This window comes from Centroberyx gerrardi, chromosome 6 (assembly GCF_048128805.1).
Source record: "Centroberyx gerrardi isolate f3 chromosome 6, fCenGer3.hap1.cur.20231027, whole genome shotgun sequence".
NCBI classification, from domain to species: Eukaryota; Metazoa; Chordata; class Actinopteri; order Beryciformes; family Berycidae; genus Centroberyx; species Centroberyx gerrardi.
In genome coordinates this window covers 16,383,582-16,403,378 of record NC_136002.1, presented here as the reverse complement: position 1 = coordinate 16,403,378, position 19,797 = coordinate 16,383,582, and the positions used below count along the sequence as shown (strand labels likewise).

Genomic DNA, 19,797 nt, shown 5'->3' with positions numbered 1-19,797 from the left:
ACAAAACAAAAAAAATGTTTTTGAGCCACAGGATGTACACAACTCGAGTGTCACCAATGTGTTCACAGACCTGGGAGGCTGGGGTTCCATAATCTGATAATGAAAGTGTGTTGGCTAGACTACAGTACACGTTATTTTAATTGCAAGTTTCCACGGCACATCATATCTATTAATTATGTACTGCTTCAGTAACAGCAGGGCATAAATCTGGCTAAGTATAGGTGTGAAACGAAGAGTATTACACGGGAGATTTACAGCTTAATTACATTCAGGCGAGGCAGCATCGCAGGGAGTTGAGGCAGGGAGGCAGAAAACTAGGTTTGAACAGTGGTTCTAAACTGACGTGCCATGGAGAGAGCTAAGGCGTGGCTTGTTGGTTTGCTCAAATCTGAAAAAATCTATGTAAAATAGAAAATAATCCATTAGGTTGGTGTTGGCACTCAATGAGTGCTAGGGACCACAACTCAATGCCAAGACCAAGAAAAAAACATAAAGCCTGTATTTTGTATGTAGTCTAAATATAGCATAAATAATAAATGACACATTGAATAAGTACGTAAATAAGTAAAATGTAGCCTATATGCATGAATGATGAATGATGAATGAAAATGCATGCACAGTGCAGTCATAAAGGTCAGCAGCTACAACCATCAGTTGTGATGGTTGAGGAGAGCAATGTGTGCATTATGGGTATAAAGAATGTAAGTGGTTAACGGTTTTCCCCGTATGTTTAGGTGGCTTAGGCTTTCTTTTAGATGGCCTACCTACATCTAGCAAGACCAACTAAAGGAAAATGTGAAAGTTTATATGCAAAATAGTTTGAATCTCTTCTTTGCATATGGCCTTGAAGTGACTTTCTGTAGTGTCGTTTCCTTGTGTAGAGATTCACCATGGGGTTTCGGTACATTAGCTTTATGTTTGATCCTAAAGCATGTTAGACAATCTTCAACCCAATATCCTGCAAAAATACCCAACCCACTGGAAATATTACAACATAAAGTAAGCCTCTAAAAAGTCAGGGACAGCACTGAATTGTTCTGCAGATCAAAGTTAAATTGGTGACAGGCTGGTTAAGGCTGCACTAATGCATAATATTCACACAATGGAATACAGTGAAAAACAATTTAGTTTGAAGGTGGAGTTCAAGGTGTTTGGATTGGTGCAACCACACTGTAGACACTAGGTCCTGATTTGAATCATGATGATGTATTGGAGGGGAGGGCTTTAGTAGTTATGGTCTACATTACTCAGCATGCATTATAAAATTGTTAATGTACCAACTTGTAATGTTCATTCATTAAAGCAAGGTCACAATGATAAACCATTAGTGGCTAAATGGGATCACGAGCAAAGTTATGGCTAGTCGGCCTGCCAGCTAAGGGATATATGAAGTGCAGCACAACAAAGTCAAAATGGTTGTGATCGTGGTTCAATAACAACCACTATAGCAGTAACGATTATTTAGAATACTGAGCAGAACAACCTTGTTATTCTGACCCTAACCACAGAGGTGAGGTAAGAATGCACTATTATCATGTGCAGTTATCTGTGTCAAGGGGATGTATAAGTTGGTTGCAAAGTGTGAGTTTCATGAACCAAGGGTGAAGAAACAAGCAATATAGGTAAAAAGCCGCCTACCCGCACCCTGAATCCTATCTGAAATTAAGATCTGTTTGGCACATGCAGACACCATTCTGTGCATTAGGTAGCTGGTTGCAGCCACTTAAAAGGATGAAGTTCCAGATGGGTTGGACAGCATGTACATTTGTTTAGAACTAGGCAGGACTACACTTCATTTACATTTAACATGAAGCTAGATTTAGGTTTGGAGGCTGTGTTTACAGTATCAACAGCCTTGGTAATACAAAACTCAACCATATTCGCCAGCTTCATATTTGTCTGGAAGGCTTCTGTAACTCCCTGGGAATTCCTGTTGTTGACAACTTTACTACCATTCTGGACAGACCTCATCCTTTTAGGCGCAATGGGATTAATCCTAATAGGTCTGGTTCTCATCTGCTGGCCTTCAACATGGTTCTGGCACTTAAGTCCTCTATCCTCCTTTGGCTAGACCCCTACTGCCTGGTGTTTTTTGAGTATAATCCATAATAACACTGACACCAAACTAATTTCTAGTATTCCTGTTATTATAAACAATATGCCTTCCAGTTGCCATACAAATAAATTAGCTGGGAGGAATCATAGCAATTTAATTGTGGACGACCCCACCTGTGTCTCTTGCCGGTCAGTCTGTCCAACACACCAAGCTGGCTCTCTTAAATATCAGATCTTTATCAAATAAGACCTTTGTTTTAAATGATTTCATTACATCCCATGATTTGGAGTTCCTATTCCTGGCTAAGGGCTGCAGAATGTAGTCATCTTGTTGAACTGTGTCCTCCAAATTATGGATTACTCTACTCCCTCAGTGGTTGTGGCGGGGCCTGCCTGGCTGCCTGTGGCCTTTAAAAACCACTTCAAATGTACTCCTCTCACTGTTGATGAATTTACTAGCTTTGAGGTGCTTATGTTCCTAGATGACTGTGCTAATCCAGCATGTTGCATTGTTATCTATCATACCCCTAAACTGAATGGCAGTTTTTTATCCGAGTTCCCTGAGCCGGTTCACACTGCAGGATAATCTGCACCGACCGTTGGGTCTGACTCTGGTCTTGCATATCAATGATCAATTGGCTACTAAATTTACATCAGTTTATACAGATCTGAGTCAGTCTTTGTCTCAGTTTTTTCACACTGACTTGGTGAATTGCTTTCAGGAAATGTGTGAAATGTGAAATCTGCATTGGTTCCTATTGTACCCATTAAGAACATGTCCGTTCCCACAACTAACACTTCCGTGTGGGTAAATGAGGGGAAGTGTGCTGATGGAAAAATTCTGGATTGCAAGTCTATTATCTGCATATGATGGAGCTGCTGACCTTACTTATCATACTTTGCTGACCTTATAACTGTCAATTGTCACAATCTTAGGTTTCAGTTCAATGCCATTGTTTGTCTTGTTAATAATATACCTTATATTGTCTCTGTCTCCTAGGTTGATGATTCTTTCTTTGCAGATAAAATCAATATTATCAGATCGAATATTATGCTTCCTAACTCCGACTCTGAGCTGCTTTACAGTTCTCCTGTTCTGTTGGACCAGTTTGCCCCAGTTTCACTGCAGGATCTCATAGACACTATCACATATGCAATCATGCTCCAGTCCACTGGATATTATGCCAACTAAATTCCTCAAAGAGGTCCTGGAAGCAATTGCCCCTAGTCTACTCACCATTCTAAACCAATCCCTCTTCTCTGGCTGTCTCCCAGAATATTTCAAGATGGCTACCGTCCAGCCCCTCCTAAAGAAACCTGGCCTCAGTCCATCCCTGCCACAGAACTACAGACTGATCTCTAAATTACCATTTGTTTTAGAAATCATTTAAAAGTTGTTTCCAGGCAACGGAGTTTTTTAGGATAAATATATATTTGACAAATTTAAATCTGGATTTTGCATGCAGCACAGCACCAAAACAGCCCTCTAATGAGTTTGAAATGATATTTTAATGCATGGTACATAATGTTCATGAGGAAGAATGGTGGAGCTTTCAACACTAGCAATCATACTACCTTGATTGACAGGTTGAAATTGACAGGGTTGGTATATCTGCTGACTGGTTTTCCTCCTACCTGTCAAATAGGAAGTTTGCTGTTTCTATTGGCAATCACGTGTCATCATGCACTCCACTGATGTGCGAGGTGCCCCAGGGGTCAATTCTTGGACCTATTCTATTCTCGCTATATATGCTTCTCGTGGGGCATATAATTCACCATTTTGGCTACATCTTTTATCATTGTTACGCAGATGATACACAGCTTTATGTATCAGTCAAACCCAAGGATCCTGACAAACTAGCCGCTCTGCATGAATGTCTGGCCGCTATTAAAGATGGAATTTTCTTCAGCTAAACTCCAGTAAACTGAGGTCCTTGTTATCAGCACAGATCGGACATCTATGACAGTGCCTTGGTCCTTGGTCATTTTTGACCCACATTTCACTAATTCAGTCTTGTTCCGAATGAGAAATACTGCCAAAATCCATTCCATCTTGTCATTTAATAATATGGAGAAAATCATTCATGCTTCTGCTGTGAGGCTAATGACAAAGGCTGCTCGTTGGTCTCACATCACCCCTATATTAGCCACGTTACATTGGCTACTGGTTAAATTTAGGATTGATTTCAAAGTTCTCCCCCCTGTTGATGCTATTGTCTGTTTCATGTTTATTTTTGTTTCTGTTCGTTTTACTTGGACTGCTTTGTGTGCAGTTTTTGTTGTATGAATCACTTTGTAAACTTGGTTTTGAAAAGTGCTATATGAATAAAAGTTACTTTCTTACTTACAGTATGTCTGAACAAAGACAGACTATCCATCAGTGCTTGGCCTAGATAGCATAAGAATTGAGACTGTGAGCTGAAGTCAGTCTGTTTTGGTGCTGTCTTTGCTTCAATACTCAATTGCATAGAGGCCGAAAAAGACCAATCATCAAAAGTTGGCAGTTTGTCATTTTGCATTGCACTCATATTTTGATGACAAATCCATATTACACTAGACTACTGAGCAAATAAAAAAAAGCCAACTTCAGTTCAAGGTACCAAAACTTGAATATTTTACTGCAAATAGTGTACAGCGATAATTCAATAGATGATGAAACAGCAGCAAGGTTACAGCATGAGTCATGTGGAGCTGGGATTGCTCACCAAGACACTACAGTATGACAGCATCACAGGGAGAGTCTTATGATCAAACCCACTGTCATAACAGTGGTATTCAGTAACCCTGTAAATACAGCTCCCTTATTTCCATTATCGTAGAGCAATTGCACAGTAGCAAAATGTATTTCAAAGTATGAGTTGTTATGCAGACACTTCTAGTATTAATACTGCAACAAAGAAAATTAGTCTATTTTACTCTCTGTTAGCAGTGGCTTATGTGTCTCACGATGTGCCCAGTTCCAACAATTTAACCAGTGAAGGTCAGGTGAATTATGGGCCTATTGTGTAGCAAAACAACAAGGTATCTAAAAAATGCTGTGCTTTATTCCTGTCTGAAAAAGGAGTTATACTCTGAGGTTCTCCCAAGCATTCAAGCTACTACTGAATATGAGTCTATAGTAGTAATTCACAACCTTATTGATCTAATACAGATATGTAATGTTTATTCTTATTCTTGTACATCAGTCACAGTCATGATGTGAAGGGTGTGATATAGAGAAGACTGAGAGTTATCTAGTAGCCTGTGTGGTTGAGCAGCAGCACACAGCAGTCATAGTCATGTTACTATGATTTTGCTATGATATACAGACCTGGGCAAGCCAACAAAAGTTCCTTTCAATAACTTTTAATATTTAAAGAGAAAATCAACCCTAAAAGAAAATGTGCATAAATAATTTCTATGGTTATGGACCACTATTTGCCAATAGGCAAAACATTCTCTCAAAGCCAGAAACCAGAGAGCCAGTGTGATGTGTAATGCATGTTGTTGTGCTAACAGTTATGAATCAGAAAATGTTCACATGTACCAAAAAATAACTCTGGGTGGTGTCAATGTGTCTACAAAGTGAGTCTCCAACTGTCACTGTGGCAGCTGCAGGGATTATTTCTTGATTACCTCATCAGTGGAGACATGGCTCTCTTGTTTCCAGCATTGTGAGGGTTGCTAAGGTTCATAAATCAACTCTTAAAATATCCAAGATCATAGAAATAACAGATGTGAATTCTGTCTCAAGTGTTTGCCTGCCTGGAGTGAAAGAAGTGGAAGTGGTTGGCCATTTCAGGACGTAGCACAAGACAAAATCAAATGACCGCAGAAAAATGTTTGAATGGTACGGCCACCCTCAGTGGGCAATGACACAACTGTTAGGGCCAGCAGTTTATCCAGGGGTTTTCCCCAGGTAATACCCGTACTGAAAATGTGTACACTCAAGTTTCTGTGTTGTCATGATACTTCTCATGAGACTGTCACCAGATGGCATATATCCTATAATAAACCTTGTATCATTGCCAGCTTTTACAGTTTTTCTCAGTCGCTTTGGTACATTTCTCAGATCAGAATTGAAATTCTCAAAACTACTTGTTCAACCTCCACATCATCTAGTCACTTGTGCACATCATAAAAGCAGTTTCTCATTCTTTTGAACAAATTGCAAATGCTTTGGCACATTCATGCAAATGATTATGTACAATTGTCTGCTGTTTCCTACATTATCAATTGCTTATGTCATGTTGATCAAAATGTATTATACCGGTTCTCTGTTGAATAGTCTTACCCCCCAAAACATCTAGGCATTAGTTCATTGCATAAGTCATTACATGCAAAATGGTTGAACCAGTTGTCATAATCTGTCAAGCATATTTTCTATACATTTCTATTAAACTTTTTTTGTAAATGTGTCCTGAATTGATGAATTGCTCTCAGGTGAATCTTGACTTTCACTAATGAAGGGGAATGTGTGAAGCATTAGATCAACCAATGATCAACCGGTTCTCTAAAATAGCTCAGAGGTGCATCTCATGAACCTTCAATTGGCAAGCATATATAGACAGAGCACAACACAACACAGTGTTACAAGACAGGAACGTCAGGAGGTGTAGAAAGACCGCACTGTAACTCCCCATACAGCGCTGCATGTACAGTTCTGCCTAAGGGGTGTTTCCTATGTTTACATTTCTAATTTTGTATTTTTTTCCTTTGTGCTATGCAGTGTTGTGAAACAGTCTTGTCTTTTTCTTTTCTGTATCGCAATGACATGGTCTGTCAACAAATTACAGTACAAACAGTAAAAGCATAAATGTGAATCCTGTCCAATCTCTTGCAATCAATCTCCCACATACAGTAATGTGTAACTTTGTACTGTTGAAATTGATATATGCCATACAGAAAAAGTGCAGCCTTGTGCATTTTCAATCATTGTCATCAAAAACTTAGCCATAGTTTATATCAGAAAATACTTAGAGTACACTGTTATATTGACAACATGGCTAAGCATTTTGACTATCTTGTTTGTAAACAATGATGGCACTGACATGTTCATTGACATAAATATTTACTTTTGAGAGATAGACTAAGGATTTTGAGCAAGTTACGGGTTTTTGCAGGTAATCCATTGTGTGGTGCTGTTTGTACGAATTGCTTCGAGAAATGCACTTACTGTTTTGCAAATGTTAAGGATGATTCGAGAAATGTACCAAAGCGACTGAGAAAAACTGGTAAGTTGAAATACATTATTTTTGCCCCGTTTTTGCTTGGTGATACATGAACAATGAAACATTCCCTATGCATGGAAGTCAATGTCACCTGACAGGTCTGACAAAATACAAAGAAGGAAGATAGATACAAACAGACAGCCAGACAGACAGACAAACAGACAGACAGACAAACAGACAGCCAGACAGACAAACAGACAGACAGACAGACAGACAGACAGACAGACATACATACAGACAGACAGACAGACAGACAGACAGACAGACAGACAGACAGACAGACAGACAGACAGACAAACAGACAGCCAGACAGACAGACAGACAGACAGACAGACAGACAGACAGACAGACAGACAGACAGACAGACAGACAGACAGATAGATAGATAGATAGATAGATAGATAGATAGACAATACATGAATGGAGTAGTTGGCCCCAGCTTTGTGTCAGGGTTGAAGGTTGGATGCTAACAACGGTTCGGACTACCTGTGCCAGGGTCATTCTCATGGCACTGACGGGCGACGGCTCAATGTCCACCAACTGCTGCACCGAGCTCAGAGTCTGGCACACACACATACACACAGGCAAGCACCCGAGCACCCACACACCCAAAAGCAGCAGTGCAAGCACACAGGCACGCAAACACAAGGAGGGTTAATGGAAAAAAGTTTAGGGAAAAAGTGTTAGCAAAGATTAGGGACACACAGGAAAGGAATAACACATCCTTGTATAGAGAAATGTTAGAATAACAGTTTATAGAAAGAAAGAAAGAAAGAAAGAAAGTGAGAGAGAGAGAGAGAGAGAGAGAGAGAGAGAGAGAGAGAGAGAGAGAGAGAGAGAAAGAGAGAAAGAACGGGAAAACCGAGAAATAAAACAGCACAGAAGGACAATGACACAGGAGAAGAGGACTAAACATATACATCTATAGAGAGGAATTAGGGCTTATGTCCACTGGGAGACATTTCTTATTTAGCTAGCAAATCTTAGCAACTCGCTGGGGCGTGAAACAGCATGACTCCCACTATTACTATGTGATCACAGGGACCCTGATCGATTGACTACAAGTTGAAATATTTTTAACATTTAGCAACCAGCTGATTTGGAAACATTTTCAGCTCAGCTCATGTAAATGCCTAAAAGGAAGCCAGCACTACAAAGAGAGGTTCCCAGTGGACACGCAACCTTTGGTGTTAAAATTATTAATATTAGAACACACAGAAGATTCATGCTGCGATCATGCTGTCAACAGATACTAGTTAATTGGATAAATCAATCTTGAATTGTGAACATGAAAAAAAAATCTCCTGAAGCCTGAAACAAGGGAGACAAAACCTGTTTTAGAGATTTAGAGTGATCAGAGCCTTGGCTCTCTGGTTTCTAGCTGCAAGTTGTTCAAGTCCACAAATATTAATTGAATGCTCTAAAATTATAGGAATAAATGAATGAGAATTCTGTTTTAGGGGCCCAACTGATTGAGTTGAGCTAAGGGATTTAGTCGTGGACATGAAATGCAGCATTGGAGCAGACAGCAAAAGTAGAAGCGAGGTAAAGCCTGCATGTGACAAGTTCACACAAGACGCCTATTGGTATGTCTGTGTGTGTATACTGTATGTGTGTGTGTGCGTGTATGTGCAAGAGAGAGAAAGGGAGTGCCTGTGTGTGTGTGTGTGTGTGTGTGTGTGTGTGTGTAAACGTTAATATACAGATGCTACAATTCAGAAACAAACCACTCTAAGCACAAGTCCGCCGGTGTGTGAGTATGAGTGTGTGCAGGTGTGTGTGTGTCTCACCGTGTCACATTCACTGGGCTGGAACTGGAAGTCGTGTGCTTTGTGAAACACTGGGTTCTCCTGCATGAACAACTGCTGGTTGAACTCCTGTATTACCTGAGAGACAGCCAGAGAGAGAGTTACACACACAGACACACATATACACACACACACAAACACACACACAAATTAATGCACACAAAGTGCTGGTGTTGGTGTTGGTGCAGTACATAAAACTTTGAATTACAAAAAGTCCAAGCCTTGCCAACATTTTTTGCTATTAGTTGTTTTTCCTCACTGGATATGTGTCACATTGTTTGAAACACATTATGATTCTACATTTGTCCCTTGGTTTCCTTAGAAACGCCTTGTTAGCATTCCAGCATTCCTCATTTTGAAATGGTTTTGGTTATAAAGTGTTGAATACTAACAATGCTTCCAAAAGCCATTCCTAGACAAACTACAAGACAAATGTCGATGCTTTTCCTCCCACTATGTGACTTTGAAGAAAAATAGAGCCTGGTGATGAAAAATAGCCAAGTCAAAGACAAAATGTCACAGTATCCCATTCATATCTCTAAAGAGATAAACAAAGGTTTATAATCTCTTTGATCAGCTTATTGTGTGAAGAAGAGTGACTGCTGTTTAAGAGCTACTCCCTGAAGTATCTGCAGTGAGACCAGAAATTACATGTTCAGGAATTACAGCATTTTGGATTACTCCACACTTACATGTGTGACATTGTTTGGAACAAACCCACACTAATTCACAAATAATACTCAAAATGCTGCCTCTCTTGCTAGGTCTGACCCACCCTGGTGGATTTGTCCAACAAGAACTGGCAGGTGTTGTGTGTGGCCTGGGAGGCCTCCAGCTCGGTGCGACACAACGATACCAGGTAGTCTTTCACATGCTCATAGATCCCGCCATCCAAGGCCTAGAGGACAGAGAGAGAGAGGGACACGAGAGAGAGGGGCAGGGGGGTTACAGAAAAGACTGGATTAATTCAGTGTATTTCCTTAATCCTTAATAATAAAGAAGAGAGACCAAGGGAATCAGACAAAGAGACAGACATGAGAGAGACAGATAGAGAGAGAAGGTGAGTAAAGTGACTTACTATTACTGTTGACTATAACAAAAGCTTTAGCAATATATATTGTACAATAGAGAGCATACCGTTTTATGAATTAAACTGAACTGAGAGAAAGAGAGAGAGAAAAGAAGCTAGAGAAAGAAAGAGAACAGAGGCGAGACAAAGAACGAAAGGGAAGAGCGAGATGGCAGAAGGTCAAAGGATAGACCGAGCAGGTGTTTTAATTTGATAGTTCTTATCATTAGGGCTTCTGATCTACTGAGATAAAGACATTTTAATGAAGTGTGGAGTCCAAATGAACAGTCTTTCTATGGAGAGCCGGGATAGTGCTGCCAAGCTGCAGACCAGGCTGCCAACAGATCAGAGAGAGAGGAGGAGAGAGAGAGAGAGAGAGAGAGACAGAGAGAGAGAGAGAGAGAGAGAGAGAGAGAGAGAGAGAGAGAGAGAGGGGAACGAAGAGGAGCACTTTCAAAGGAAATAAAAAGTATTGGTGGGTGAGAGCGAGAAAGACAGAGGATAGATAGAGAGAAAACTGAGGGGAAGCGAGACGTGTGTGTGTGTGTGCGTGTGTGTGTGTGTGTGTGTGTAGTGTTCTTTGGATAGCATTCTCACAGCTGCAGGGGAAGGTGAAGAGGTTCAGATTCCAACTCAACAAAACACACAGACCACAGACACACACACACACACACACACACACTCAAATACTGAGACGCACATACTCTCCTCTGGCCAAAGAACTTTATAAAGCTAACACTCTCGGGAACCTGCATACACTCTCTGCTGGCCAAATTATATTTTAGGCCAAGTCTAAAACCTCACAAACACCTACTCTACACACACACACACACACACACACACACACACGCAAAAACACGTATTTTAATACCCCCCCCACACACACAAACACTGGCAAAATGTTTTAAGTGTAGCATTTGTACAATTGCAAGCACACACACACGCGTGCGTGCGCACACACACACACACACACAAACACACACACACTTATGAAACAATGGCATACTGACAAGGAAATTATGTCATTAAGGCTGGGTTGTTGGCTGACTAGTTTCTAAATGTTCCCTCATCTCTCCGTTCCTTTCCTCCTCCCCCTTTTCTTTTCTTCTCTTCCTCCCCTCCCTCTCTCCACTCATCCATTTACGGTAGTGTTTAAATGGAGTGAGTCAGCGTCCAGAAAAAGCCCCTAGTCCCTGTATCACCCTCAGTGTGTGTGTGTGTGTGTGTGTGTGTTTGTATGTGTGTGTAGAATGACTGTATGAGACTGCACAATAAGTACAGTAGAGCAGACCAGACAAGGCAGAAGAGGTAAGTACGTGTGTGTGTGTGTGTCCTGCAGAGGACTTTTTAGATGGACAGTCATAACAGTACCACTAGCCAACAGCAGAGGGAGATGTGGAGCGATTAGTTCTTCCACTGCCCTTTCCCTATAACTGTCGCATTAAAAAGGGCAATACCACTCAATATAATATGTCATGTTATTCCTGCAGCCTAAGCCAGTCCAATCAGTATTTAGGAACATGAACAACTCTCTCCTCTCTCCTCTTTTACAACTAATTGAGCTTCACATTATGGAAGAAAATATACCCTTCTCCCCAGAAAATCATTCTATTTGCTGTCACAGTCACCTTTTCATATTTTATCATTTCTTTCTCTATGGAGCTGCAAAAGGTTTGACATCCAAGACTAGGGGACAGAAAAAGTCTTGATTCTGGCTAAAGGACGGTAATGCACTTTCGCTACTGCAGAACGAGCTGTCGGCAACATATTTGAATGGTGAAATTTACTACTATGAGTTCCAATTCATAGTACTTCAAAATGTCACACCAACAGTGGCTGTAGCCAATGATCTATGTCCATGGCAATGCACCACAATGACAGCACATGCATGATATTTCATGGGATTACTATAAATACTGCTGAACATGGACACAGTGTGGGAAAGCAGTGATGACCTCTCCAGTAGCTGGAGAAGCTGGAGCTGCAAAAAGTCTTGATTATATCAAGTTATGGTTCTGTGGTTTTACAGGACTACTGCCTCTTGGTTTTGGTCCTTCTGTTGGATTGCTGTTATTACTGAAGTTCAGGTTATGACCTGTAAGTACTACAAATAAAACTGCAGAGGAAGGAGAGGGAGATTAGAGGAGAGACAGAGTGAGCAGATTGGTCCCCTCTAGCGCTGTCCCTCATTCTCTTTGTGCTTGCGTGTATGTATTTGTGTATGTGCATATTGCCCCGCAGTCCTGTCCTTCTGTCACAAGGACCTTCTATCTATTATTCAGGATGGCCTCGTAGTATAGATGCTCATAACAAGCCTGAGGCAGAGTCTGTGAGAGAGACGGAGAAAGGGAAACAGAAAGAGAGAGAGAGAGACGGAGAGATAGGCAAGGACAGTGAAAGATGAAGACAGAGAGCGAAAGAGAGAAATGCAGCAACAAAGGGAAAAACCGAGATTAAAAAGAGACACGGCAAAAGAGATGTGAGACAGAGACTAAAAGAGAGCGAGAGAGAGAGAGAGCAGGCGGTGGGATAATTAAAATGGTATCTGAAGAGTCTTAGAAAAGTTAATGAGCTTTTCAGGAAATTTTCTAATTGAATACACACTATCTAGTACAGTGCCTCAGCATCTCACTTACTTCTATTGTTCAGGCAGACAAGGGAACTGAAACAAGTAAAATTACTAGTGCAAATTCATCTAGCTGCTGTTAACCCAAGTGTGTGTGTGTGTGTTTAACTGCCTCAAACAAAAGCCATGATGACGTGTGTGTGTGTGTGTGTGAGAGAGAGAGAGAGAGACTGACATGTTTGTGTTTAAAAGGATGACTTCATCACCACGACACTCACTCAGCTGAGCAAGTTATTCACCGCACAGTAGCTGAAGTGTGTCTGTCAGTCTAGAGGGCAGAATGTCATTGTGTGTGTATGTGTGTGTGTGTGTGTGTTTATGTCAGTCTAGAGTGTGAGTGTCAGTCTAGAGGGCAGACTGTAATTATCTTTGTGTTTGGTGGGATCGAGAAAGAGAAAGAGAGAGAGAGAGAGAGAGAAAGAGAGATTTAGACGGAGATGGCGAGGTAGAAACAGGGAAAGTGATTAAGAGATAAAGAGATGAAGAGATGGTGAGCTGGGGAGACAAAGAAATAAAGATAGAGACAGAAAGAGGTAGAGACAGAGAAAGAGGGGCGCAACTCTGCAGGGCTGACGTGTGTGTGTGTATGTGTGTGTGTGTGTGTCCAGCTGTAACAGCACCTGTGCTGTCAGTGACATTTATACCATAAAAGACACTGTGACAAAACACTGTCAAGAAACATGGATGGTGAGTTCGCACCAGGCAACAATAGCAACTGGGGATAAAAACTAATAGCCAACAAGTGAAAACTAGCAGACTAGAGTGCTAGTTACAAGCTTATGAGTGTGTGGGTGAATAATGCAATATTGTTTTTCATTAGCTGCACTGATGTTGTATATTTTTTATTTAATCTGTTGTTATGTTTAAAGTAAAACAAATGTATGAAAGTTTAATTTCAAGCAAAACGAAACCTTAATTTGATGGAGTCTTTCAAAGTAAAAATTAGGTCAACAATATGAAATCATAGAGATGAAAAAATAGTAAATTGTATCTGATAGCATAGCTTATATGTACTTGTCATTCTCTCCTTCTGATCACCCTGAAATGACATGAACTGGATACAAGCTTGATATTTATCCTCTGCATACAGACAACCATGGTTGCCCATCATGAATAATTAAGATTATGTGTTATGTGTCTTTGTAATTGTTTTAAAGTAAATGTTGTGCTGTGCAGTGTCAGAATGAAGAGGAGAAAACTGATGTCAGGCATGTAACTGATTTATAAAAAAAAATAAAATGTGTGACAACTAAAACTAAAACAGAATGAAATAGTAGTTATTTGCATGAGGTGCCAAACAATAGTGATGAGCTTAAAATCGTGGTGCACTGTTGTATGTCATGTGAAGGTGCTGGGTGTAAAAATATAATATAAAGATTCATTGCTCACTTCCACCCAAAGTTGAAAGCACACAGAAGATGATGTAACATAACTGATGCAGCCACCTCATTTGCATGCATCCTTTGATGAAGAGTGGTATCAATTTGTTCAAAAGGTGGATGACTCGTTTTGGAATATAATCTTCCAAATCTTGAATCCAGAGAAGCAAGACTCTAATTTGTGAAATCATAATTTTTTCATGTGTGATTTTTTTTTTCAAACTACTTCATTGATATTGAAAACGGAGCCTGACTTTGTGGACTCACAGAATGATTGAGTTTCTACTTTTTAAAATGAGCTTTAATTCTAAGTAGGGCACTTCTTTGGGACTAGAAAATCTACCCCCATTCATGGAAAATCGCTCTGGTTATTATCAGAGTTTATAAAGTCGGTATTTCTTGTCAGTGGTATAGTATAGGAAAATATTTCTATGGCACAACAGACTAGAGTCTCAGCTGCCTTGTTTCTGGTTCATTGAAATCTGCAACTTTGCACTGAAATGTACAATAAGATGTGAATCCAGGATTTTAGGTGGATTTTCTTTCACACCCCTTAAATCTCTATGTATATTTTCATAGATCAATCTATCTATCTATCCATCCTTCTACATACATACATACCTGTATGCAGTGCAGTAGATCTGTATGGTAGTAGCGGTCGTGGTGAGCGTTAGCGGCAGCTAGCGTGAGCAGGTAGTCATTCCTGGCCTGGGTCGCCTTGGAGTTGCAGTCGCTCCTCTTAGCTTTCAACTGGAGAGGGAGACAGAGAGAGAAGGAGAGAGAGAGAGAGAAGGGGGTGGGGGGTGGGGGGTTTATAATATTACAATACTGCATTAACAGATTGGGGCTTTAAGCCCAAGTGGAGTAATTCAGCCTCTTCCTCGGTCCGGGGCTTATTAAAGAAACGGACAGATACAGACACACAACCCTTTAGACTCTGCTTGACCGCTCTGGATACAGAGAGAAAGTGAATGACCCATTGTGTGTGTGTGTGTGTGTGTGTGTGTGTGTTCTCTTACCTTAACACTAGCTTTCTGTAAACTAATTCTTGACTGAAACAGCCCCAGCTTAGACCTGAGAAAAACAAGAGCAGATGGCAACGATGAACAAATTAATTTTGATAATAATGCATCATCAATATCTGTAGTTGGTTCATTTCTCTGCTGTTTCATTTGTATTAAGCTAAAATGCTGAATTAAATTAATACAAAGTAATCTAAGCTTGCACACTCAAAAATACTACAGCTAAATCATAGGCAATATACTGTAAGTATTTGGACACACCATGTACCTTTCGACTCAGATTTCATTCAGAGGATATTAACAATGAACTAAGATAGAGAGGAGACAAAGATCCAGGCATTACTAATACATAATGACTTTGATGTGTAACCTCTGTTTCAGAGCAGGCATCATAAATTTACCCTGAACAGGCTGGGGCTTGAGAGCAAGGGCAGACGTTATAAATCTTGCCCTGATGCAGCCATCGAGATTAATCGATGTTGACATCAGAGAGACCTGTCTGATAAAATGATAGAGGGAGCCTATGTGCGCGCGCGTGTGTGTGGTCTGCTTCTTTGGGCTGCTGCTCTGTGTGTATGTGTCACTGTGAATGAATATAGGAATATGAATATGTATTTGTTTGTGTGTGTTTTGTCTACCTGCTTTGCCAGAGTCTATGTATATGAACTGTATGAAGTACGGAAGTCTTTGTTTATGTCTATGCCTCAAAGTGTGTAGTTGTGTGTGTGTGTTTGTGTGTGTTAGTGTGTATTCCATCCATCCACTCACACACACACGCATGCAAAATGCATTAAGCGTGTGAAAATATAGTTTTGCCTGCCTGTGTGTGTATGTACGTTTTGTTTCTGCTTGTGCTACTGTGTGTTTTTGTGCCACTAGGCATGAGTGTTAAAAGTATAAATTGCGTGTGTATGTGTGTGTGTATGCATTCACACCAATTCCTCTCTGTGTGTTCCATGTCCCTGACAATGACTAATGTCCCACCTTCTCTCTCTAATGAAAAACCTTTGAGACACACCCACACACACACATAATGGCACAGTGGCAATGCAGTAATTTCTGTTGCTGTGGTTTCCTATTGAGTGATAGAGAACAGAACAGACTTGACTGGCCAATCAATATGGGTGTTAAACCGAGCCAAGAATTAAATGACGGGAAAGTCTCACTACTGCTACCTAGGGCTAGGTAGAAAACGATACCTATCAGTACTGGACCACACTATTGACTGAGGCATTGAAAAGCTTCAACTTATGATTGGGAATGCAAGTTTTCTACTACTTTATGGGCGGTTTTATTGAGAAAATTATAGGGCTGCCCCCTAATAGTCGACCAAACGTTAGTCGATGAGAAGAGTCTTAGTCGACCAAGTTTTCATTGGTCAGTTAGTCGCAGGAAAAAAAAACCCCAAAAAAACCCCTCAAACTCCATTCGGGAGCTGCGCCTTGTCGTTAAAAAGTTATTAGACCAGGGTCGCCAACTTTGGGTACCTGGCTGGAGTGAGATTTTGATGCCATCAAACTACAAAGCAAGGAATCTCTGTCTGTCTGTCTGTCTGTCTGTCTGTCTGTATGTATGTGTGTATGTATGTGTGTATGTATGTGTGTGTGTGTCCTTCGCATATCTCGACAACCATTCGTCCGATTTACTTCACACTTGGCGGGTGTATTGCTGGGGACCCAAGGACGTGCAGTGTCGGATTTGGTGCAATTTGGACACGCGACACGTTCAATTTTAATAAACTTTGAATAAACAAGCGAACAGCGCTCTGTGCAGCAGCGGGGCTCAAAGCAAGCGACTGATAGCCTACGCCTATTGTGTGTTTTTTTTTGGGTGAACCAGAGTGTATTTCACCGGTGTTTCTGACCGTGAGTAGCCGCGACTTGGGTGTGTTTTTTCCTGTGAACCAGAGTGTATTTCACCGGTGTTTCTGACCGTGAGTAGCCGCGACTTGGGTGTGTTTTTTCGAAAAATATATATTTAAATAATTAAATGAATATCATAAACGTGTGACGACTAGTCGACTAATGGCTTGAACTAACGACTACTAGTCGACTAGGAAAATCTTTGGTCGGGGGCAGCCCTAGAAAATTAATTAAGCTTATATTATGAAAAGCAATGGAAGAAAGCATTGCTTTAGAAAGGAAAGAACTGGTATCTGTCCTATGAAGGAAAACATCACAAACTACTTTTGTGTGTTTTACAGGTTTAGTTCATTAGATGGATTCATATCAACAAAAGTTACACTCTTGAATGCCTCTAAACAATATACTATCCACTTCTGCACCAGCAGCACATTTGGTGTGACAGGAGATAAACTCTGAAGTCACTGTCTAAGATTCACTACTTATGCAGCTACTGCTTTTTGGTTTCGCAGGGAAGATCAATCTCTCTTGTTTCTGCCTCTGCTTCCTCTTTCTCTCTCTCATGCACACCACTACACATATGCAATCGATGCAGTTGGTTCTTCCTCAGAGCTAACACACACACACACACACACATACACACACACAATCACCTCTATGCACACACACATTCTCTCTGAGGTTAACCGACTTCACTTCTTGATAGCATTCTTTCTGACAATGTAGGCCACCTGTTTAGTCGTAGTATTTCTACGTGTACACACAGCCCTCCATACACCCACGTGCATGCACACACACACACACACACACACAGTGCAGCGGTGAACTTACTTGGCCTCTATGTCAGCCTTCTCTCGTACAGCGTGGGCCACCTGCTCACAGTCGTAGTATTTTTTCTTGGCCTTCGCCAGCTCCTTCACCGACTCCTGCAGCTCTGCCTGGATACCACTCAACTGGTCTATGGTCTACGGAGGGAGAGAAAGAAGAAAAATAAGGAGAGTATTAGAAAAAGGGCAAACAAAATAAAACAAAGGCTAACTGAGTGAGTACATCCCAGGGATTTTTGATACAGAGAAATGGAGAACCAAAGATTGGCCCTGACAGCACCAGAACACCCACTCTCCACACATCCACACACCTTTTTGAGTTGCTGTTCTTTGTAGAGTCGTACAGTCTTGGCCGGGTCTGAAATCTGACTCTTGTAGTTGTCACACACGTTGAGCCTGGACTGGCTCACCTGCACTGTTCCCTCTAAGTAGGACCTCCACACTGCATACACATTCCTAGACAGAGAGAGAGAGAAGAAGCACTGCTGCTGTACTGCAACTCCAAACCCCAAGAGCAATTATTTTTGAAAATCCTGCAGTTCGAAAACAGGACAGATGCAGGGTGGGAGGATTTTTACAATTGTTACCACTGTATGACTACCACTATACCTCTCGGTAAGAGAAACACATGCATACATGCATGCACTAATGTATGAATGTATGAACATGCATGCACCGGGGATGTAAATCTTGTGCCAGTAAAAGTGTGAATTACAGAGTTAATTCCTTCATTTCTGGTTTTCATAACAGATTTAAAATTGGGTAGTAGACCATATGTTTTTGCTAGCACGCGCCATCTTGGATCAAGCCAGTTGAACTGGAACTGGCTCTCATGTTAATACATGACTTCTGAATAAAAAGCTTGATTCTAGTCTTACATACACTTATGAGCGGTGGAGCTGACTGCAGGAGCAACCCACTGAGCACTAGACATCATTTCAACATTGCATCTAGGCCTGCTTCAATATCAATCAAAAATATACACCAGAGAAGTCAATTTGTACAAGAAAATGCTTTATTTTTGTCATATAACCCAGAAGACTACTTGTAGCCTAGACGTCCATTTAGACGTCTTTTAAACAGCTAATCAATGTAAAATTGCTCTGACGGAAGCAACAGTAAAATAGCTGTGAGAACACAGAGTAGTGATAAAAACTCACACACATGCAGGTGCGCACACACACATACACACACATATAACTCATGCACACATACACTCAGAGAGGGAAAACACATACAGGTAGTGAGATCAACACACACAAGCATGCACAAGTGATACAAGCACACTTATGGACACATGCATACACACACACGCACACACACACATGCACACCTACCTGTAGTCAGTTCTCTGGTCATCAGGGTTGATTCCAGGCCAGTCTCTCTTTAGGTACTGACTGGCCAACTTCTGCAGAGCCTGAAAACACACATGTAAGAATGTATCGCAAATGTTAGACAACATTGACAACAAAGGACATTAAAGGCAGGACATCTCCAGTTTTCTGATTAACATTCAATGCCAAATCGCTGGAGAAGATGCCTTCCAATGCTATAAAAAAAAACTTTGTTACCATTAGAATAAACAGTAGGAATAAATGATCGGAACAATTTGGATCTGTGAGTCTGCGCGGTTGGATACTCCACACAGTTTTTATAAATGATTCCCGGTCGACTGGTGCGTGGCATTTTCAGATCAACAGAGAGAAAATGAAATCTACTGCGAGCAGCTCAAGGGGGATACAGCACATTATAGAATGTTTCATTTGACTGTGATACATTTACTGACGATTGTTAATATAGTATTTTAAATTACAAAAGTATACAGGGCTTTTGAGAGGCTGCGAGTGATAGCATTGCCAGAAGTCTCTCTAAGAACACATAACATCCTTTACAGACAAATCTACTGGAGCTCATTCAGAAGACGGAGGTGAGGAAAAGG

The 19,797-nt window shown here is 40.8% G+C and overlaps 1 protein-coding gene across 1 annotated transcript in view; it reads right to left on the bottom strand.

Annotated features, from left to right (window-relative positions):
- fchsd2 (FCH and double SH3 domains 2) overlaps positions 1 to 19,797 on the bottom strand; it is a 75,938-nt gene that overhangs the window by 21,788 nt on the left and 34,353 nt on the right. Inside the window, exons 4-10 of the mRNA XM_071904742.2 lie at positions 19,196 to 19,275; positions 18,170 to 18,314; positions 17,863 to 17,996; positions 15,167 to 15,221; positions 14,769 to 14,897; positions 9,849 to 9,971; positions 9,056 to 9,151 (exon numbers count right to left, since the gene is read on the bottom strand). Of these exons, the coding sequence (XP_071760843.1) occupies positions 9,056 to 9,151; positions 9,849 to 9,971; positions 14,769 to 14,897; positions 15,167 to 15,221; positions 17,863 to 17,996; positions 18,170 to 18,314; positions 19,196 to 19,275 (762 nt within the window). The remainder of the gene's footprint in view (positions 1 to 9,055; positions 9,152 to 9,848; positions 9,972 to 14,768; positions 14,898 to 15,166; positions 15,222 to 17,862; positions 17,997 to 18,169; positions 18,315 to 19,195; positions 19,276 to 19,797) is intronic.